This window comes from Canis lupus, chromosome 18 (genome assembly GCF_048164855.1).
Source record: "Canis lupus baileyi chromosome 18, mCanLup2.hap1, whole genome shotgun sequence".
Classification (NCBI taxonomy): domain Eukaryota; kingdom Metazoa; phylum Chordata; class Mammalia; order Carnivora; family Canidae; genus Canis; species Canis lupus.
In genome coordinates this window covers 44,890,701-44,914,266 of record NC_132855.1, presented here as the reverse complement: position 1 = coordinate 44,914,266, position 23,566 = coordinate 44,890,701, and the positions used below count along the sequence as shown (strand labels likewise).

Sequence of the window (23,566 nt, the reverse complement as noted above, 5' to 3'; positions counted from 1 at the left end):
GCTGCATTTGCAAAGGTTAATCTGAATGGACTACAGAGGGGAAAGTGCAGTTGTCCCAACGATCGATCCAAGACCCCCTTCTCCGTTGTTTTTTTTTTTTTTTTCTTTTTTTCCTGGTTAATAAGCCACCAGGAAGAGAGAATTTTTCAACTTAGCTTGCTGAAATGATAATTTACTAACGTATGAACAAATCGACCCAACTTTGAGAATTTTCCCAAATTGATTTTCATTGCGAGAGTAAAGATCTCTTGCAGAAGACAGAGGAGTCAGACTACTCGGTAGTCTGCAGGGCGAGAATTTACAGGACCGCAAAGCCAGAGCCCGGCAGCTCAGAGACCCCCCGGGCATTCAAGGCCACTGCGGCCCGGAGCGTTCAGTGGCTCGTCCCAGGAACACACTTGTCCCGACTCCCCGGTCCGCCCCTGCGTTCCCCAACTCCAGAGCTGGCTTGGCACCAGCTACAGCGAAGGTCAAAGTCAACAGACTAATCTGCAGTCGGCGGGCTGTGAGGATCCTTCTATGCGAGGGAGCTTTAAAATACGGCTCACGAAAGGGCATTTCTGGACATTCTAGTACAAGGACGCCATCCAGACAACAGACGGCGTGGCCGGGTCGAGGTGAGGGCAAGGGAACACGGAGAGGAAAAGCCGCGGCCGGTTCTTGGAGACGCGTCAGGAACTGGAGAGTGTGCAACGGGGACGGGGCGCGGGGCGGTGCACGGGCGCGGAAAGGCCAAGTGCGGAGCGGGAAGGCGACTGCGCAGCACCGAGCCGGGCTCGCCTTTCCTGGAGCTGCTGCTTCCAAAGGACGGCGGGCGGGGGGAGGGGGTGCGGGCGAGGGCGGACGCTCCGCGGCTCCGGGGGCAGGGGGGATGCCCCCGCTGGAGCGCAGCCGCCCGGCTCCCGCCCGGCGCTCTCCGGCCTCCCCCGCTCTGCCCGCGCCCGCCCGGACCCCGCCGAGCTCCCGGGCAGCTCCCGGCGCCGCAGCGCCCTCGGGTCGGCGTCCCCGGGCCCCCCAGGGCCGCGCTCTGCGCGTCACTGCGGGGCCGGCCTCCGCGCGCCTCCCTCCCCCGCCTCCTCCCGGGCGGTGCGCGCTCCGGCGCGGGGAGGCGGGGAAGCCGCGGGAGCGCCACCGCCGCGCCAAACGCCTGCAGCCGCCGGTCGGAGGCGCGGCCCCGAGGCCCTGCAGCCGGGCCGGGCCCCTGGGGCGTGGGCGCCGCGGCCGCAGAGCTGCCGGGCTCGCCCCGGCCGGGCGCGGGGAGGGGGGGCGCAGGGCGGGCGCAGAGGTGAGCGGGTCGCGTAGGAGCGCGAGACCAGGTGGCGGCGGCGGCGGCGGCGGCGGCGGCGGCGGAGCCGAGGGTCCAGGGGCAGTGGTGGCCGCGCGCTGCTCGGTCCTCCCCGCTGCCGCGCCCTCTGCGGGCGTCCGCCCCGGGCCCCGCGCGCGCCCCTGGAGCTGGGGAGCCGCAGGGCTGGCTGGGGAAGGCGGTCTGTGCCCCCGAGGCCGCCTGCTACTGCTCGTGCTCTTCGGCGAGCTCCCCAGAAAGTCCCGAGGCTGGGCCCAGGAGCCAGGAGGCCGGGAGAGACCGCCCCAGGTAGGAGCACCCCGCGGGAGGGACCCCCGCCCCCGCCCGCGCCCCCGCCCCGCACCTCCCAGGCCGTCGCGCAGCGCCGCGGTGCGGGCAAGTGTTCCCGGGGTCATCTTGTTTATTGGCCGATGATGCGACCCTGGCGTGCTTGGGCCGTTGTGTGTTAGGAGGTGATTGGCCTCTTCTCTCATGTCCTGGATTTTCTTTGAACCCTGTGTTCAGCCTCAGCCAAAACTTGTTGAAAATTATGCCCTAAATATCTTGCTCTTAAAATGGAGCAGAGACATAAAGAAAATGTTGTCCGCAGATTTCCGTTTATTATCTTCCCCACCCCTTGGACGGGGATTGGTGTCAAGTTTTACTCCTCGGGCAGTTCATTTTTTAGGTGGAAAAACTTACTCCGGGCCGTGCTTAATTCTCACTCATCACTGTGGGTGAAATTGGGAGAAGTAGAATTTGAACTCCTGCCCCTTCCCCCACCCTCAAGATTGGAGATTGAGCCCCAGCAAAGGCCCCACTACCAGCAACGCTTAAAATTCTCTCCAAACCACCTCGTCCGTGCCTTCCCCCCCACCCCCCCAACCCCCCAGTCATTCCACCTGTTTTATTTCTTGGTTGTGTTGATCTATTTATTTTTTCTTTCAAGTGAGTCTGTTGTGTTTTCGTTTTTACCTTGTCTCTCTCCCTCTGCTGTTTCCAAGCTTAAAAGCTATTTACAGAAGAACAATACCCATCCTAGAGATTTTGCAGGCTATTTAGAAATGGTTTGCAGTTTCTTTCACCTAGCTAGCCCCTCTTTTTTGTGTGCGTTGGGGCGGTGGGTACGGGGGGGGGGGTGGTTGAGACAATATAAACAATGATAAATTGAGCTAATTGTACAAAGAGGAAGTGAGAAGCTATATTCAAGTTTTACTGGTGACATGGAAAATGTAGTGAATGAGCGTAATTATACTTTAGTACTGAAAAGGTAGCACAGATAAAGGCAAACACATTTTAAGGAAAGGATCATAAGTGAGTAAGAAAGGTGAGGAAGAGGGTACATCAGAAGCTGGAAAGACGGGATCCCTGGGTGGTGCAGCGGTTTAGCGCCTGCCTTTGGTCCAGGGCGCGATCCTGGAGACCCGGGATCGAATCCCACGTCGGGCTCCCTGCATGGAGCCTGCTTCTCCCTCTGCCTGTGTCTCTGCCTCTCTCTCTCTGTGTGACTACCATAAATAAATTAAATTAAAAAAAAAAAGACATTAAAAAAAAAGCTGGAAAGACTAGGACTGCAGTTTCAAAGGACACAATCAGGACATCAGGAGAGACGTTTATTCGGAGCTCAGCCAGTAAACCATGACACTGACATCTCACTCACTTTGGGCTGCCCTGTCTTGATCAGCAAAGAAAGGGATCTTACCTATAGACCTATCATTACATTTCTTTTGGTCCTCACATCTTTTTGATACATTCAACAACAAACCCTATTTGTTGCATTCTTTCTTACAAAGCAGATTCAGGGTCTGATGGGGACCCACTTCCTGGTTCATAGACTATCATCTTCTTGCTGTCTTCACTTGTCAGAAAGAGAGAAAGAGCTCTCCAAGACCTATTTTATAAGAGCACAAATTCCATTCAATAGGGTTCGACCCTCATGACCCAATCACCTTCCAAAGTCCATACCTTTTAATACCTTCCCATTGGGATTTAGGATTTCAGCATAAGAATTTGGCAGGGGCGGGGGTGGACACAAATATTTAGTCTTTAACAAGAGTTGATCTTTTTAAGCAAGTGACCATAACTGTATGCTGTAGAATTTAGGTAGGTAATGAGAAACCAGGAGGAGGTTGATAGTGAGAAAATAGCAGGTCAATGCATCAGATTTTTTCTGCTGACTTGAATTAGTCACTGCAAATATCTGACTAAGATTATTGGAAGGTTCGGAGATAGTGTTTGGAGATATCAGAAAGTGAATGGCTGAGTCGGATGGAGGCAGAGATTCATTGTTTTTGGTTTAACAACTGATGGAAACAAGAGGATGTGAGGTTGAGTGGTTTATCCACTTGAGTGAAGACATCCCAGAACATCCCAGAAAAGGATGACAACTGTTGGCACGGAGAGGAAGACTATGTATGTCAAAGTCACTAGTGATAAAGAGTAAGCTGGAAGTCAATAGATGACAGCAATGCTTACAGGGAGGTTTTATAAGGTGCCACCGGCCTCTGAGGAGCGGAGTGTTTGCAGGAGAGGAGAAGAAGAAAGGTTCAGATGTGGACTTGGAGAGTCAAAAATACACCCACACCCTCTCATGGCCCTGGGGGAATTATATTTACTTGATAACATGTCTAAATCATCAAGTTATGGATGTCACCCAGATCTCTGAGGACAGCCCCTTTCAGAGGTACTATCATTTAAAAATTAATGCCCTAGATGTTTGTATGTGAAACAAATTAGGTTCTATTTATATAGCATAACAGCTGCCATTCAGCCGAGGAATGTCAAGGAAACCCTTCTAAACAGAATCTCAGGAGGCCATGTAGCTGAGTATAATCCAATTCTTTGACCCTGATGATATACTTCAAGTATTGAATGCAAACAGCAAGTTGAATGGCCACTCAGGAAAACTGTGACCTTGAAATTTCAAGGAATCCATGTGCTACTTTTTTTTTTAAGGTTTTATTTATTTATTCATGAGAGACACAGAGAGAAAGGCAGAGACACATGCAGAGGGAGAAGCAGGCCCCACACAGGGAGCCACATGTGGGACTCCATCCCAAGACTCTAAGATCACGCCCTCAGCCGAAGGCAGATGCTCAACAGCTGAGCCACCCAGGTGTCCCTCCATGTGCTACCTAAATCACACTTTTAAGTCAAGCTCATGAAGTTGAAGTGTCACAGTGTTAAATATAAAGTAGTGATATTACTATGATTTTATAGTTTTAAGACTTGGAAACAAAAGGATTTTAGTATTGGACTGCAGGAGTTAGGTACAACCTCTTTGTTTTCCATATAACAGAGGAAAGAGACTCAGAAAACAAGATTTCAGAAGCCTCAGCCTGTCCTTTCTCCTCAGTACCGCATAAACAAAACTTTCCATAAATGTATAACCTTCTCAATTCTTTAGTCTGTGTTACCTGAGAATCACATCAAATGAAAAGGTAGAGAGACTCCAAGACCTTGGTAGTCAAAGTGTGGCCCACAAACCACTAGGACAAGGGGCATCATCTGGGAGCTCTGGAGAAACACAGACTCTTGAGCCTCATGCCAGACGTAGAGAATCAGAATGTTCATTTTAACAAGATCCCAGGTGATCATATTCACATTAAAGTTTGATAGTATTCTAGAGAGAGTCAGGTCACTTAGAAACTCCCATCTACTCCAGTGAGCAGAGCCTCTGATGCCCGGAGAGCTGGAGTCGCTTGTCAGCCAGAAGGAGAAGATAGCGTCACTGGACATCCTGAACTTTGAATGTTGTGAAACAACAGGAACAAAATATGCCGTGCAATGGGATGACACATTTTAAGGAGTGGTACTGACTTTCCAGAAAGTGGATAAAAGGGAAATTGCAAAATAGTGAGTGGTCCTTCCGATACTGCTCCTGCCTGAGTAGGAGATGGGGAGGGACAACATGCATGTTCCTCAGCTTCCTGCATTCCAGGCAACGGTTATTCTCTTGCTAGTGTTATTTTTCGTGATCACAAACCACAGTGCAAAAATGAGCTTGAGGATCAAAAAGCCACATTTGTTATTTCCAAATGCCAAGCTAAGTATTAGCTTGAATTCTGAACCTTTTAGTAGCGTTGTTTTCAAATACAGCTGCATATTAATTAAAACACCCAATGAACAATTAAAAAAAAAAAAAGCCTGATGCCCAAGCTGGACTCCAGACCAATTAAACAAAGATCTGGCTGGAGGTAACTAGGTGTCCCTGGGTTACAAGCTCCTTGGGCCATTTCAGTGTGCAGATAGAGCTGAGAACCACTGCTTCAGGGGGCCATTCTCCCCTGTGGGAAGAAGCAGCTCTGAGATTACAATTCTGCTTCTCCACTTATCAAGTGGTGGGATCCTCTGACTCTCATAGCACCAGGCAGAGTCAGCAAACTTCATGCTTTATTGTGTATATGAAAGCCAGTGCAGCAATTCTTAGATTTGAGAGATGCCACAATCTCTACTCAGAATTCAGGACTGGGATATAGGACACTTGGTTTCCTGTGTGTGAGTCTAATAACTCTTCCCCCTTAGGTGGCATATATGATTAGGGGTAGGTTGGCCAGTTCACCTTGGATGCCTGAATGAAATGATCATCGATTGTATGACTTCTGTCTCCTTTAACTGCTCTTGATTCCCAAGATAGCTCATGATACCTCCAAGAGGATATTGATGTTTTGTACTATGGTGCCTCTGACCTCTGCCTGGCCTTCTGAGTGCATGGGAAGCAGATAATTCCCACCCCTTCTATCTTGAAAAGTGAAATGAAACGTGTAATAGATGCAAAAATAGTGAGTCTTCTCCTTTCTCAGGATCTGAGTTAGACATTAAGATCACTAGGTAATGCTGAGGAGTGAACCATGCCCAAGAAGGAGAATACACTGACCTGAGCACAACCATCACTGCCCCACTCAGCCCCTCTCCCCCAAAGAACAAGGCCCTTTCTCTAAATTCTGTACTTGCACCAAAGTGACACGTGCCTTAGCTGGGCTGCCTGGATTCTAATCCTGGCTCCCTGACTTTCTCACTTACCACCTTGGACAAATTAATGCTCTTCTACATGTCTCAGTTTCCTCATGTTCAAAACAGGCATGACATTATTAACAGCTGTCTCATCAAGCAGTCATGGGGTTCAATCCGTTAACATAAAAAGTGCCTACAGATGGCACATGAAGTGTGCTATACAAGGATTAGGTAATACTGGTTTTCTAAAGATTAACTGACAGGGTTTGGGGAGTCATTGTGGTCCATTTGTAGGGTAAAAAGTGGGGGTTTTCTGGCTCTAATCTAAATTTCAAATTTCATTTTATTTTTTTAAGATTTTTTTTAAAGATTCCTTTTTTTTTTTTTTTTTTTTTTTTTTTTTTTAATTTGAGAGACCAGAGAGAGGGAGAGAGACAGAGACACAGGCAGAGGGAGAAGAAGGCTCCACACAGGAGCCTGATGTGGGAATCAATCCCAGAACCCCAGGATCACACCCCGGGCCAAAGGCAGACGCTCAACCTCTGAGCCACCCAGGCATCTGGAAGAGTATATTTTGTTCAGATCCAACAGCAACACTGATTCATGGCCATTTGATGTGTCTTCTTGAGCATGTTATTACAAATATCAACATTTCAGATGTTAGTCCCCTAAGTAGAAGTGAATTTGACAGATTTTTTTCAGGCAAAATAACTTCACTGTATTTAAGCCAACAAATAAAAGGGGAAGAAAAAGATTTCATAAGTATTGTGTAATTTAAGACCATAAACACATTACTAATCCTGTTTTTTTGTCGGGAAGCTGTCTTAATAAATTGTAGGATAAGAGTGAATGATAGAAGTAAATGGTATTTAATTAATCCTTCGTTATATTTTGAAGCCTGTTTTTCTTAAAATATTATTTAAATGCCGGGGGGGGGTCATTTTTTATTAACTGATTTATCTTACTCTCTTTAGCTATTGGTATATAGGATAATTTATAGACTCTACCTCAAACGATTCTAGCCATTTTTAAATCGTTTTTTTGGTGGCTTTTTCTGTCTTCTCGTGTTATATATGCTCTTCACATGCCAGCACATCACCTCCACCTCTAGTGGAATTTCTGACTGGCTGCCTCTGATCTGCTGCAAAAACTGGATAATCTGACTTGGTAGAACTGTGCTTTTAAAAAAATTCTAGGTGAAACTAAAGTCTCTTGCCTTTTGTGCTGTAGTGACTCGCTGCTCAGAGGTCAGTAGACCAGCATCATTTGTATCACCTTGTTCGAAAGGGAGAATCTTGGGCCTCACTCCAGACCTACTGAATCAGAATCTGAATTTTAATAAGATTCTCGGGTGATTCATGTGTCCATTAAAATTTCAGAAGCCCCACTTTAGCATATCAACTTTGTGACAGTTCATTTTTCTACTCTGACATCCTTTTTTAGCCTACAAATTGTGTCTTGCTGGGTTCCAGGTTTTATAGCTTGCTAAAATATTTTACTTCTGTAAATGAGGGGTATTACTATAATGTCTGGAAGTATATGACTGTTGGGTAATAGGTAATTGATGAAGATTTTATTTTCTCTCCCTTAGGACATCTCTGGTGATCTTGAAAGAGCCCATATCATGGAATCGATCTCTATGATGGGAAGCCCTAAGAACCTTAGCGAAACTTTTTTGCCTAATGGCATAAATGGTATCAAAGATGCAAGGAAGGTCACTGTAGGTGTGATTGGAAGTGGGGATTTTGCCAAATCACTGACGATTCGACTTATTAGATGTGGCTATCATGTGGTGATAGGAAGTAGAAATCCTAAGTTTGCTTCTGAATTTTTTCCTCACGTGGTAGACGTCACTCACCATGAAGATGCTCTAACAAAAACAAATATAATATTTGTTGCTCTGCATAGAGAACATTACACCTCCCTTTGGGACCTGAGACATCTGCTTGTGGGTAAAATCCTGATTGATGTGAGCAATAACATGAGGATAAACCAATACCCAGAATCCAACGCAGAATATTTGGCTTCATTATTCCCGGATTCTCTGATTGTCAAAGGCTTTAATGTTGTCTCAGCTTGGGCCCTTCAGTTAGGACCCAAGGATGCCAGCCGGCAGGTATGGTTTTTTTTTTTTTCTTTCATTTTTTCTTTAGTTATTGAAGTATAGTTGACATACAATGTTAGTTTCCGGGTATATAATATCATGGTTTGACAATCTGCACATCGCTCAGTGCTCACCACGACAAGTGCAGTCACCATCTGTCACTGTACGACGTTATAATTTTTTTTTAATTTTATTTATTTTGAGGGACAAGAGAGAGAAAGCACAAATTGGGAGAGGGAGAAGCAGACTCCCCACTGAGCAGGAAGCCCAACACGGGGCTCCATCCCACGACTCAAGGACCGTGACCCGAACTAAAGGCAGAGGATTAACCAAGCGAACCATCCAGGTGCCCCACTGCACAACATTATTACAATACTATCGACTATGTTCCCTGTGCTGTACTTTTCATCTCCATGATGTATTTAAAACTGGAAGTTGGTACCTCTTAATCCCCAATTTTATTGGTATTTGTCTGGTATTCTGTATTTAAGTAGTGAAACAAATGTCCTACATTTAAAAATCAAATTCTGACACTCTCCAGTGATTATCATTTTGAAAACTGTGTCTGAGCACCTGAAAACTTATGTCCTGACCTTGTAAGGGTGCATTTCTACCCCTATCAAATAGTGTGGAAAGTGGAGAAAATTACTTGGACTTTCTGTTATTACCAGCTAATTCGGGAAAAGGCAAAGTTGGCCGATGAATAACGGCACACATTACATTGAGTCTCTCCTGGCTTCCTCAGAAATAGAAACAATAACAAACATGCCTTTTTTCTTCTTCTCTCTATCTCCCCAACTCTCTCCCTCCCTCCCTAGCTCTCCCCTCCCTTCTTCCTGGCAGCTGTTTGGTAACAGTATTCCATCTGTGTATGCAACACTATTTAGTATGAGCCTCAAGAAGAATGCTTTAGAAGTGCCTTTTTAGGGATCCCTGGGTGGCGCAGCGGTTTGGCGCCTGCCTTTGGCCCAGGGCGCGATCCTGGAGACCCAGGATCGAATCCCACATCAGGCTCCCGGTGCATGGAGCCTGCTTCTCCCTCTGCCTATGTCTCTGCCTCTCTCTCTCTCTCTCTCTCTGTGACTATCATAAAAAAAAAAAAAAAAAAAAAAATTTTAGAAGTGCCTTTTTATTTTATGCAGTTCGTTTTATTTAAAGTCTAGATTTTAATCTGTGTAGGGAAGCAGATTGGATTTCTTGGGTTCTTTTTTAGAGTATGGGTTCTATCCAGTTTGACTTGAGAATAAAGCATATGGGGAGCTCCATCAATGCCTTTATGGAATGAGAGCCTTTATAAGTAAACATATAAAATAGTGCACCTTACAAGTCTTTTAAAGGTGTAGTCATGCATCATAGGTAAGCTTGACGATAAAATACTTTCATTATTTTTGTTCGTAAAGACAGTTCATGCCTTAGATTAAATACCTTAGAAAATGAAGTCAGGTATTGTATCACTGAACATGGCATATCAGATCATGATAACTATTCATTTTAAGTCTTTACTTTGGAAGACTAGTAAAAGATTATATACTTCCCAGCTTTCCTAGAGGCTATTTCTAAATCCTTTTTTCTTTCATATATCCAAAGTTTAGGAATGCATACACCAAACTAGGGATAAACCTAAATTTAACCCTTTGCCCATAATTCTGATAATTTTGATCTTTAACAACTACAAAAAATAGGAAACTACAAAAAATACAAACTACAGGGGCACCTGGGTGGCTCAGTGATTGAGCGTCTGCCTTTGGCTTGGGGCATGATCCTGGGGTCCTGGGATCAAGTCCCGCATCAGACTCCCTGCAGGGAGCCTGCTTCTCCCTCTGCCTGTGTCTCTGCCTCTCCCTGTGTGTCTCTCATGAATAAATAAATAAAATCTTTTAAAAAAAATCTATAAAAAATATGGATTTGAATTCAAAGTGAGCACAGAAATAGTTTGATTTGTATTCCATAGGGATTCTACTTTTGTTACAAATGTTGGATTTATACTTTTAGGTTTATAAATTAAATGAATTTTAAATTTATTTAAATTTAAATAAAAGTTATAGTTTATAGGTTATATTTATATTTAAGTTTTATTACAAGTTTTTTTTTACAAGAAGTAAAAAATGGTCAGCATTGTCACAGCTATAATAAATTAATTTAGAATGCTTTTCTTTATTTCTTTGGAATATAGGTATTCTTCTCCACTCCATTTTAGAAATTCATGGACATTTGTATAAATAATATTGACTTTGTTATTAATCTGTTCATGTTAGGTAAAATTAATGATCCAAAGAGCACTACATTGTCAGCAAAATGCACATTTTAGCAAGCAAGTGTTTCAGTGTGGTCTGTTCCAGAGACCTTATGTAAACAACTTCAGGGATATATTTAGAATTTGTTTTCCCCAAACATTAACAGAGACTTTATGGCAATATTTTTCTAGCCCCAAGTGAGATGATGACCTGCCCATAAGTAATAGTGGCTCACTTCAGAAATGAATTTGTGCTCAACAAATATTAGTTGAATTCTAACTACAGAAATATAAGAGGTTTGGGTAGTTTGAAAGTCCACGCTCATCCCCACCCATCATTTCATTTTATAGATGTAACACCTTAGTATTAGGTAATGGCAGTGGCTTTACTATTTAAATTAACTAAGCCTTATAATACCATTTTTCCCTTACGCAGGTATAGTATCATTATTCACAGGTGAAAGAATTTCATATTCTGATCAATGAAGTCATATAATAATAACCCGAGATTACTCATGGCCTTTCAAAGAAATTTTATAAATTGTACAGCAGTGTGACATAAGTTAGAGATTTTAATTGCAAATTCAACCATCCAGAGTCCATGTCCATCTTGTATTGCTGAATATCTTTAAAGGACAGTGCTTGTAATCCCTCTGCTAGACAGAATCACTACAGTCCTAGAACTAGGTATTGTCCTCAGAGGCTGGGGGAGCCAACCCCAGAGTGAGAGCCAGAGTAGCCAGTGGATGGCCAGCAGCCCAAACTCACCCTAGACCTTACCTTGCCACTGCTACTGAACCACATGTTCTAGAAACCTTCCTTCCCCTGAGGACTTCCCAATCCCAGCTTCCAGCAGGAATTTTCTGCATTTTATTTTCATGTCCTCACAGGTAGCAAGGACTTTATTGTTTCTATGACACTGTTTTGACCTATTAATCAATAGATTAATAATGTTAGTAAATGCTTTATCTCCTTAACTTTTTGCATCACCCAAGGTCGTCATAAGCAATGCTCTGTGGGTGCAGTGTGCAAACATCACCATTTTCATAAACAATAGTAATGATGAATCTTTTGTTTTTGCCACAGGTCTATATATGCAGCAACAATATTCAAGCTCGACAACAGGTTATTGAACTTGCCCGTCAGCTGAATTTCATTCCTGTTGACTTGGGATCATTGTCATCGGCCAGGGAGATTGAAAATTTGCCCCTGCGACTATTTACTCTCTGGAGAGGGCCAGTGGTGGTAGCCATAAGCCTAGCCACGTTTTTCTTTCTATATTCCTTTGTCAGAGATGTGATACATCCATATGCTAGAAACCAGCAGAGTGATTTTTACAAGATTCCTATTGAGATTGTGAATAAAACCTTGCCCATAGTTGCCATTACTTTGCTGTCTCTGGTATACCTAGCAGGTCTCCTGGCAGCTGCTTATCAGCTTTATTACGGCACCAAGTATAGGAAATTTCCGCCTTGGTTGGAGACCTGGTTACAGTGCAGGAAACAACTTGGATTACTAAGTTTTTTCTTCGCTTCGGTCCATGTTGCCTACAGCCTCTGCTTACCAATGAGAAGGTCAGAGAGATACTTGTTTCTCAACATGGCTTATCAGCAGGTATGGAACTTGCTTGTTATTTATTGGATACTAGTGAAATACCTTATAAGTATAATCTGTAAAATGTGAGATTTGAAATAGTGTCAAATTTTACAGACCTTGTAATAGAAATTTTGGTATATTAAGGGAGGGGAAAGAATTGTTCTTTATACAATGTTTATGTGGCTGATTCAAAATCATTTAAGATAAAAGCTGCTACCGTACCTTTCTTTGAAGAATAAGAACAGAAATAAAGGGTTAGCTGTTTTTTCTCTTTTATGTTATGATTGCAATGATTGCTTTTAGCATTAAACAGTTATTTTAATGTTTTATAATTGGCTGTGTTCCATGAAATGATAAGGTACTCTCAGTAAACATTTGTGATAAAGTTAGAACCAGTGAAAATACAAAACAGAATAGGAAGCCAGAATCAAGAGACATACATCTTCAAGGATTTTGTTATCAAAAATAAAAGGAGGAAAAATACTCAGGTGAAGCTTTAGGTCCTCAGGTGAACCTTTATAACACTTAGCTCTTTAAGAAAATCTCACAGAAAGCTTCATGTGAAAGGGGCTTGAAGGAGCAAAGTATGATATCCATTCAGCAAATGGAACATAAAGGGTCTCCTCAAAGCTATTTGATGTGGTATTTACCAATGACAGCGAGGACTCTGTAGCAAAACGAATGGCATTTCATAAGGATCCATGGCATCATGATCCAAATGCATAGCCATTGGTATTTATGCCTGTCTCAACATAAAATAATGTGAAATAAATTAATGAATTGATGTTCGCTAAGCCATTGTCTGTCTAAAAATACCTCTTCAACTTAACCAAATACTAAGGGTTTGATATTTGCTCCACCAGCTCCCTCACTGGTCATTAATTGTTTGCTCAGATCGCACCTCTCACAGAGGCCGAGCCTGGACATCATTTTAAATTCTGCTACCTGCTTCTGACTCAAACCCTGTGTTCCCACTGCCCCCTCCCCCGCCCCAGTCCCTCCTACTCTGTTCTACTTTCAATTTTTACTCTTTTCAGTAATACACTTTATGTTTTCCTTGTTTATTTACTGTTGTCTGCCTCCTCTCATCAGAATGTAAGTTTATGAGAGGAGGGATCTTGTGTGTTTTGTTCACTGATGTATGTGTAACACCTAGAACTGTGCCTGGCACGTAGTAAGGCATTCACAAAGTGTTTTGTGGGATGAATGAATGGCCTGGGAGGCCAAGTAGGTGCAGGTTGTAAGCTCTGGGTTTACTGAGGTTGGTGGTTGTTCTGTATTGTTGTATAGACATCAAAGAAGATAATAAGAGCCTTTTTCCACAGAGGAGCTCTGTGGCTTTTTTCAGGATATTCGTATGATTGTTCCGGGGACCTAATGCTCAGAACTAGCTTTCCTTTTTTTTAATTTCAAGTTTCTTTTGTTAACTGGAACTGAACAGAGTTAAACTGTGTTAAGTTAGAATCTGTTATCCATGAATAGATATTTATTTAAATCAAAGCTTTAGGCTGAAGAGTCCAACCTTTGATTTATACTATAGTTATATTGTTTACATGTAAATTGACATTTCTCAAAGTAATCCCTATGCAGAATACCACATATTCAGAGTTAATCAAGTCTGACTTGATCATATATGTATTATCAACGTAAGGAAAAGACATTTGAAGAAGTACTATATAGGAATGAGGCAACTGAAGAGTTGGAGAAGTGCATCAGTGAGGCAGTTCAAGAGAGTAAATATTTGCATTCAGTATGACTTTATCCATAAGGAGATCTCAGCTTTCTGAGGAAAAGAAGGTAAAGAAAAAAAAGAGAAACAAATGACATACAAATATTCTTCAAGTGAGAGAGGAAAATGCACACATAATTTAGAAATTCTCTTCCTGGATTCTAAGTTGATCTAAAGCCAGGATGTACCCAAAATATTCGACCAAGTTTAAATCAACTTAGTAAAGTACCTCAAAACTAAGTCTAACTGCCAATATTTTTCTCATGTCACCTTGGAACCAACACTTGACATTCCTGGTCTTAGGACCCCAGACTCCCTGTGACTGTGATGTATTACAATGTAGGTGACAGACTGACCCATCCCCTCACATTTATGCCAGGAAAGAGAGAATCTTAGTCTTCCTTTATTTAACTCTCCCTTCTCTTTTCCCCACACCTGGAACAATACCATCCAGTAATAGGTTCTCCATCACGGTCTGTTAAATTGAAAAAATACAATTTAAATCTGTCCATATATGATGTATTCTTATTCCAAGAGTGAACTGCGCTGAATCGGTGAATATTCTGCCAAATGAAGGAAATTCACATTTGCTCTCGTTAGGTTCATGCCAATGTCGAAAACTCTTGGAACGAGGAAGAAGTTTGGAGAATTGAAATGTATATCTCCTTTGGCATAATGAGCCTTGGCTTACTGTCTCTCCTGGCAGTCACCTCTATCCCTTCCGTGAGCAATGCTTTAAACTGGAGGGAATTCAGTTTTATTCAGGTACGTGGGCTTTTTTGCGTGAGGGATTGGGCGGCATAGAATTTAAGTGTTAAGTACAGTTTAATTTTAAATATGCTTTTTATAAAAGAGTGCCTTTGGGGCTGCATTTATGCAGTTAGCTCAAGGAATGAAAATTGCTGGAAGCCAGCTTAGGGCCATTCTGGTTTAGTAAGCAAAAGACCAGTACAGGATTCTACTAGAAGACTTTGATAGCACTGCCTAACGTTACAGATAAGGCTCATTTTAAAAAGAAAAAAAAAATGATGGGATGCCTCAGTGACTCAGTGATTGAGCGTCTGCCTTTGGCTTAGGTCATGATCCCGGGGTCCTGAGATTGAGTTCTGCAACAGGCTCTCTGAAGGGAGCCTACTTCTACCTCTGCCTGTGTCTCTGCCTCTCTCTCTGTATCTCTCATGAATAAATAAATAAATTCTTTAAAAAAAAAAAAGGAAAGTGAGAATGGGGAAGCTTAGATCAAGTTTAGTGCCAAAAGTCAGTTTGTTACTCAACCAGTGAATAAAGAATTCCTTTATATTTTGAGTCACCTGATCAATCTAGAAAAATCTTATTAATTTGAATTCAAGTGAGGAGAAGGTCAGTCTGAATATTGTAAAAGAAATGTGTGGCAAATTAGGTGACTGGACTGATGGATTATGATAAGCAACCAACCTTATGAATCTTATTATTATATGTATTTAGTATATTAGTTGTATATATGTGCCTATGAGTATATACAAAGGTGTTTCAAAACAGCACTGTATTCTTTAATAAATTAAACATTTACCTTCTCCAGTAATAATTATTTAACAAATATGCATATTTTTAAAATATGTAACTCAAGCTTAGACCCCACCTGTACTATCACAGTCAGTATTGGTTGTATCCAAATGGTTTATAGTACAATATGTGGATGACTGTCACTTGGTGGTACACTAAATTTTGTTTTGTTTTGTTTTTGCCTATTTGAGGTTTTTACCCCCCAAGTCATCTAAAGAGCTCATTCAAGTTAAGGGCATCTCCCTGTCTAAATTTGTCTTTCCTTTTTGAAGGAAAGAAAATGTGAATACTTTTCCTACTGTCAGTTTAATCATACCTGAAAGAGATGGAAGGCTCTCTGATAAAAGGTGTTGGGTGGATGCAAGTGATCATTAAATTGAAATGAGTAACTGCAAAACAGAACAGTTCTGCTAAAGAGTCGATCCTTTCCCCATGAAGTTAGACATTACATCATTACACTGATGTAATGTTACATAGACCATTTCTCAAAGTAATTAATCAAACAATGATTTAGGGAGCCCAGAATGCTGACCTTTTAGATTTCCACCTATGAACTGCTTAATGGAAGTACTCTGAATAATTTGATTTAATGATCAATAAAGCCACATGTTTGAAATGCTATTCTATCACATACTAATACTATCAGGTTTTTCATATTTACCTTCAACTAGTATATATATGTGGGGCAGGGTGTGGGGGGCGTATTCCCATGAGAATGCTCTTCAGCACTTAATTTTATTGTGTGTGTATATTATATATATAGATATATATAATTTTTTAATACTCATAACTGTTGGAAATGTGGTTAACCTTTGTAAAGAAGTTTTGCAGTTTTCATCAGTACCCTTAAGGAAAACCCAGATGTTTTGACCAGTAACCCCCCTATTAGAAATAAGTTCTAAAGAAATAAACCAAAATATAGAAAAAGGGCTTATAATTGAGGAAAGTTGAAAACAGAGTAAACGTTCAAAAAAAAACAAAAAGGAATGATTAAGTAAGCAATAACACATCCATTCAATAGAATATTATAAAGCATAAAGAGTCATGTTTTCATATTTAATGACATGAGGAAAAGGTTTGTTTCATATTTAATGACATGAGGAAAAGATCCAATAATCAGAGTATGAAACTAAATACAATATGGCTTTCTTTGTATAAAATAAGACAAACACTTAAATATATATGAAATATGTGGAAATACTAAATTTTAATTTAGTAGATAATAAAGAGTAGGTCAGTAATGTAAGATAAAATAGTTTTAGCACACTATAAACTTGGTGTAGCTGGATGCATTGATTTTTGAGTTTGAATAATTTGTTCCTTATTCTTTGTTTCTTTTTCTTTCTCCTCTACCCAAGTCTACACTTGGATATGTTGCTCTGCTCATAAGTACTTTCCATGTTTTAATTTATGGATGGAAACGAGCTTTTGAAGAAGAGTACTACAGGTTTTATACACCACCAAACTTCGTCCTTGCTCTTGTTTTGCCCTCAATTGTAATTCTGGGTAAGATCGTTTTACTCCTTCCATGTATAAGCCGAAAGCTCAAGAGAATTAAAAAAGGTTGGGAAAAGAGCCAATTTCTAGAAGAAGGTGTTGGAGGAGCAGTTCCTCATCTCTCACCAGAGAGGGTTACAGTCATGTGATGATAAATGGTGCTCACCAGTGCCATGTAGAGTTCCACTCATGCCATTATTGTTATGAATTCCTTTATGTTCATTTGCAAGTGCACTGTCAAATTCATGTGGCCTGAAATCTGTCCAGTAAGATCCCAACCAAATTAGTGGTCAGTTTTTTTAAAAATTAATTTTCACAGATGTCTTATTTTGGCACTATGAATTTTTGTAGTCAACTTGTACATTTTGTTTTGCATAACCGTAACATTTCTGTTACTTTGACAAACTGTATTCCATTATCAGGCAAAGATATTTCTGGCTAATAATATAGATACAGCATAATGTCCAAAAAAAAAAAATAACCTTGCAAACCAGCAGAGTTTTAAGTTTTAATATAATTTAATGGATATATGTTCTTTGTTTCTGAAGCTTACCTAAGGTTTTAATTGTTATCCGGCTCAAGAAATAGACATGCATAATCATACAGTAACTTTAAGAAAGGTCACTTACATTAGCATCTAGGTAAGGGTGAATGGTAACATTCCTATATTTTTCTCAGAAGATAGGGTTTGAATAATGTAATTAATTGTATGAACCAGTGTGATTTGTGAAGAAACACAAATTTTAAAAAAACAATTTGAATCTGAAATTATATTTGAAATGCAATGGAGACATGAAATGCATACTGATAATATGTACCTCATGAAAGATTTCATTCCTTATCTTGTTACAGAGCAGTTTCATTTGCATGTTATTATGTTGGTTAGGGAGAAGACTGTAATATTTGGATTCCAAAATTGATTTTTCTAACATTGTACCACGCCTGTGAATATTAAAGTTGTTTCTAGTTAGAGGGAAGCTATGAAGTTTACCCACCAGTAATTGGTCAGCTGATCTACAGCGTTGCATCTTAGCCATTCATCCCTCTATCTTGCATAAAATTTGACTGACATTCACTGAGAGATTATAATATGCCAGGCAGTGCTCTCAGCTATTTGTCTTATCCCATGTTAATATTTACAGCAGCCCTGTGACAGAGGTAGTTATTATCCTTATTTTACATATGAGAAAACAGAAGGATAGAAAAATAATCTGCCCAAGATCATGCAGTTAATAAGAGGCAGAGCTGGCATTCAAGTCTAGCCATCCTATTTCAGAGGCTATAGTTTTAACTGCTAGGCTGATGGCCCCTGCTTCATCCACATGCGTTACCAACATGATGCCAATCTAGATGCTTCCTCTTTTGTCATAAAGGCATTGACATTCTTTACAGTGTGTGTGGGTATCAAAAATTTATGAAAATATTACAGTCACAAATTTATAATTGCTTGTGGGATGATATACAGTTCCTAACCTTGCGAGAGGATCTTCCCTGGGACATGACCTTGGAGACCCATGGCAGTCCATGTGATTCCCTAGACAGTGTTGGGACACCAGCAGAGATAGGACCATAGCAGTTTTAATGAATGGCTGAGATCCTGTAGAACCTTTAAAAATCCCTGTCGTGTTGGTCACCTCTTTTTCTCTTCCTGAGAGGTCCTTCTGCCTATTCAACCATTCATTAGCGAGCAGTTTGCAAGCATGAAGGATTTTAAGAAGAGTGGTTAATTATAAATCTACTCTAGAGACATATAATCATACAAATTATTCATAAAATTTTTCAGTACTGACATTCCACATTAAAATTGCATTTTGTTCAAACTTTGATTAGAATGCCCTACATTTTTTCCCATTTGTTCTTTCCTTATTAAAATAGTTGCAGATAAGATACAATTATATGCATTATGTAATTATATATTCTGCAATTATAACATTTCTAAACTTAGCCACTGAGGTATTACTGAATGCAGCAGCCAAAATAAAAGGAGTTTTGTTGGGGGCAGAGGGAGGAGAGAGAGAGAATCTTAAGCAGGCTACATGCCCAGGGGCCCAGTGCAGGGCTTGCTTGATCTCACAATCCTGAGATCATGACCTGAGCCAAGATCAAGGGTCAGACATTAACCAGCTGAGCCACTGGGCACCCCTAGAAGGAGTTTTATTTATGGAAGCTACCTTTCCCACCATTGGCTCTTTACCGACTACTGCAACCTGTCAATTTGGTAAATCACTCGATTCTCTCATATTATTTTAATTTTGTTCTTTCCCTCTTGATAATCACTTACTTGCTAGTTCTTGGTAGGAATTCAGTTGGGTGATAACTTTTAAAGGGAGACACCCATAAACTGTTGTAGCTCACTACTGAAATTAACAGCATATTTTCAATATTTGTTCCTCAAGTTTCACTCTGTCAAGACCACGCTTTTACCATTTAATGTGAAAATACAATGAAATATTTTTAAAAGTTAGATGACTATTGAATTATATTGCTGCATGTGTATATTAAATAGCCAATGATATAAATAATGTTATCACTACTACAGATAAAAGGGGCCTTTGAAAATGTGAAAAAAACAAAATTTATGAAAATGTATATAGGATGTAACTTTTGTCTCATGATAATATCTTCCTTTTAGTACTACAAAGATGAAATAATTTTGAAGTTTCACAATAAATGTAATATATTCATTATAATTCTAAATGTTTAAAAGCCTTTCTAAAGATACAAAAATATTGACTTTTATTTATTTGACTTTTAATTGCTTTATTTTACCATTTTCTACCAGATTTTTTTTCTTAATCATTATTTCTCATAATTACCTTTTTAAAAATCATTACTCTGGCCTCAGAAGTAGGATTGAATTCTGCTCTTGCTAGATGTGAGAAAATGGTCGGAACTTTAAAGTAGTGGGGATTCTTTACCAATCTGTATTTTGAGAAGTGCCCCTGAGAAAATTATAAGAATGTAGAAAATATGCCCAGTCTTAATCCTATGCAAAAAACTAAGTAATTTTTTCCTAAGAGGAAAATAATCATGGGCTGAATCATGCTATTTATTTAGCTTTTGTGTGAAGATTTCATGTCTCCTCTATTAAGAATATTTAAAATCATGTTTAAGTAAGAATATATTCATGTGAACATATATTTTTCAAGGCATATATGGAAATTTAGCCCAGATTGTCTACATGTAGAGATTTTTATTTAAATTTTAAAATATTTTAAAGTATGAAGAAATTATATTTATAGGTATTTATTGGAGATAATTATTTTGTGCTACATATAGAATGGCTAGTGAGCTCCAGTATTAAACTACCTGATTAATTTCTTATGAATTAGCCTAATCTTAATTTGATTAAGGAATTTTACTTCAAAATTAATTTGATAATAGTAATTTAAGGTATATTCATACCTACAAATTATGAAAATTATTTGTGTAAAAGGGCTTCAAGAATATATCATATCCAATTTTGTATTGTTTATCTCTTACATAATATGAAAAAATTTTAATTCTTCTTAATTGCCTTTTGCCATTAAACTATTTCATAATAAATCCTGTACAAAGAATTTTGCCCCCAATAGAGATTTGTTTGTGAAATATAAGGTTTCTTATGTGATATTTTAAAGTACCCATACATGTAACTCATAAATATTTCTTTAGGATTACTATAAACACTGAACCTGTGTCCATCTACAGACTCTCTGTTTTGAAATTAGTATTCAAACAGCCTAAAATTTGGTGTTGAAATTATTTTGTGAATTCTTGACTTAAAGTATTACTACACATAGTATAACATGCCTCAGTCCAGTGTTCAGATTTCTACTTGTGATGTGTTGTCATGAAAATGAGATGCTCTACCTTCAGTTGTTCATAAGTCAATAAAACAAATTCTGGTAAATATTCAGTATATGTAATTGCTCTAAATGAACCGGTACTGTTCTTACTTTGAATGATGCATTTTACAGGAATGAATGGGTTCTTCAATTTTTTTAATGCAAGAAAAAAATTTAATTACATTTTTTAATTTAATTCAATTTGCCAACATATTTATAACACCCAGTGCTCATCCCATCAAGTGCCCTCCTCAGTGCGCATCACCCAGTTACCCCATACTCCCACCCACATCACATTCCACAACCTTTTCTTTGTTTCCCAGAGTTAGAAGTCTCTCATGGTTTGTCCCCTCTCTAATTTTTCCCACTCAGTTCCCCTCCTTTCCATTATAATTCCTTTCACTATTTCTTATATTCCCCGTATGAGTGAAACCATATGATGTTTGTCTTTCTCCGATTGATTTACTTCACTCAGCATAATACCCTCCAGTTCCATCCACGATGAAGCAAACGGTGGGACATGGCTGAGTAATATTCCATTGTATATACAGACCATATCATCTTTATCCATTCATCTGTTGAAGGATATCATGGATCATTCCACAGTTTGGCTATTGTGGACATTACTGCTATGGATATTGGGGTGCAGGTATCCCAGCATTTCGCTACATCAGTGTCTTTGGGGTAAATACCCAATAGTGCAATTGCTGGGTCATAGGGTAGCTCTATTTTTAACTTCTTGAGGAACCTCCACCTGTTTTCCAGAGTGGATGCACCAGTTTCTTTTACTGTGCAGAAGATTTTTGTCCTGATTGAGTCTCAGTAGTTCATTTTTGCTTTTGTTTCCTTTGCCTTCATAGATGCATCTTGCAAGAAGTTACTGTGGCCAAGTTCAGAAAAGGCTGTTGCCTATGTTCTCCTCTAGGATTTTGATGGATTCTTGTCTCACATTTAGATCTTTCAGCCATTTTGAGTTTATCTATGCATATGGTATAAGAGAATGTTTCATTCTTCTACACATGGCTGTCCAGTTTACCCAACTCTCCTTTTCCAGTGTATATTCTTTCCTGCTTTGTCGAATATTAGTTGACCATAGAGTTGAGTGCCCACTTCTGGGTTCTCTTTTCTGTTCCTTTGATCTATATGTCTGTTTTTCTGCCAGTACCACACTGTCTTGATGATCACAGATCTGTAATACAGCTTGAAATCCCACATTGTGATGCCCCCAGCATTGGTTTTCTTTTTCAATATTCCCCTGGCTCTTCGGGGTCTTTTCTGATTCCATACAAATCTTAAGATGATTTGTTCCAGCTATGTGAAGAAAGTCCATGGCATTTTGATAGGGATTGCACTGAACATGTAGATTGCCCTGGGTAGCAGACATTTTCACAAGATTTATTCTTCTAATCCATGAGCGTGGAATATGTTTCCATCTCTTTTTGTCTTCCTCAATTGCTTTCGGAGGTGTTCTGTGGTTTTTAGGGTATATATCCTTATCTCTTTGGTTAGGTTTATTACTAGGTATCTTAGGCTTTGGGTGCAATTGTAAATGGGGTTGACTCCTTAATTTCTCTTTATTCAGTCTTGTCAGTGTATAGAAATGCCACTGATTTCTGGGCATTGATTTTGTATCCTGCCACATTGTATCCTGCTGTATGAGTTCTAGTAATCTTGGGGTGGAGTCTTTTGGGTTTTCTATGTACAGTATCATGTCATCTGTGAAGAGGGAGAGTTGGACTTCTTCTTTGCCAGTTTGAATGCCTTTTATTTCTTTTTGTTGTCTAATTGCTGAGGCTACGACTTCTAGTACTATGTTGCATAGCAGTGGTGAGAGTGGACATCCCTGTCATGTTCCTGATCTTAGGGGAAAGGCTCCCAGTATTTCCCCTTTGAGAATGATATTTGCTGTGGGCTTTTCATAAATGGCTTTTTTAAAGATATTGAGGAATGTTCCCTCTCTTCCTACACTTTGAAGAGTTTTGATCAGGAATGGATGCTGTATTTTGTCAGATGCTTTCTCTGCATCTATTGAGAGGATCAAATGGTTCTTGTTTTTTCTCTTGATGTGATCTATCACGTTGATCATTTTACGAGTGTTGAACCACCCTTGCATCCCAAAGATAAATCCCACTTGGTCATGGTGAATAATCCTCTTAAGGTACTGTTAGATCCTATTGGCTAGTATCTTAGAATTTTTGCATCCATGTTCATCAGGGATATTGATCTATAATTCTCCTTTTTGGTGGGGTCTTTGTCTGATTTGGAATCAAGGTGATGCTGGCCTCATAAAACGAGTTTGGAAGTATTCCATCCCTTCCTATCCTTCAAAACAGCTTTAGTAGAATAAGTATTATTTCTCCTTTAAACATTTTGTAGAATTCCCCTGGGAAGCCATCTGGCCCTGGACTTTTGTGTCTTGGGAGGTTTATAATGACTGCTTCAATTTTCTTGCTGTTTATTGGCCTGTTCAAGTTTTCTATTTCTTCCTGTTCCAGTTTTGGTAATTTGTGGTTTTCCAGAAATGCATCCATGTCTTATAGATGGCCTAATTTATTGGCATATAGCTGCTCATAATACATTTTTTAAATCGTTTGTATTCCCTGGGAATTGGTTGTGATCTCTCCTCTTTCATTCATGATTTTATTAATATGAGTCTTTTCTGTTTTCTTTTTAATAAGGCTGGCTAGGGGTTTATCTATCTTATTAATTCTTTCAAAGAACCAGCTCCTGGTTTTGTTGATCTGTTCTACAGTTCTTCTGGGCACTATTTCATTGAGTTCTGCTCGAATCTATATTATCTCTT

At 40.0% G+C, this 23,566-nt stretch overlaps 1 protein-coding gene across 2 annotated transcripts; it reads left to right on the top strand.

The window, feature by feature from the left end:
- Nucleotides 1–233: 233 nt before the first annotated feature.
- On the top strand, nt 234–20,828 carry STEAP2 (STEAP2 metalloreductase). 2 transcript variants are annotated; one of them, XM_072784273.1, is made up of 5 exons: nt 234–617; nt 7,827–8,351; nt 11,659–12,186; nt 14,498–14,662; nt 16,798–20,828. In XM_072784273.1, the coding sequence occupies exons 2-5, from the start codon at nt 7,860–7,862 to the stop codon at nt 17,083–17,085; spliced, it is 1,473 nt and encodes a 490-aa protein (XP_072640374.1). In that variant the 5' UTR covers nt 234–617; nt 7,827–7,859; the 3' UTR covers nt 17,086–20,828. The 2 variants fall into 2 exon arrangements, with proteins under 2 accessions (XP_072640374.1, XP_072640375.1); XM_072784274.1 differs by lacking the exon at nt 234–617 and adding an exon at nt 1,362–1,591.
- Nucleotides 20,829–23,566: the final 2,738 nt, after the last annotated feature.

What these genes read in the sequence shown, in the direction of transcription:
- STEAP2 (XM_072784273.1), top strand. Translation starts at nt 7,860, where the DNA reads ATGGAATCGATCTCTATGATGGGAAGCCCTAAGAACCTTAGCGAAACT. An exon ending in CCAAGGATGCCAGCCGGCAG is followed by an intron (nt 8,352 to 11,658) that starts GTATGGTTTTTT and finishes TTTTTGCCACAG; the next exon opens with GTCTATATATGCAGCAACAA. An exon ending in TCAACATGGCTTATCAGCAG is followed by an intron (nt 12,187 to 14,497) that starts GTATGGAACTTG and finishes TGCTCTCGTTAG; the next exon opens with GTTCATGCCAATGTCGAAAA.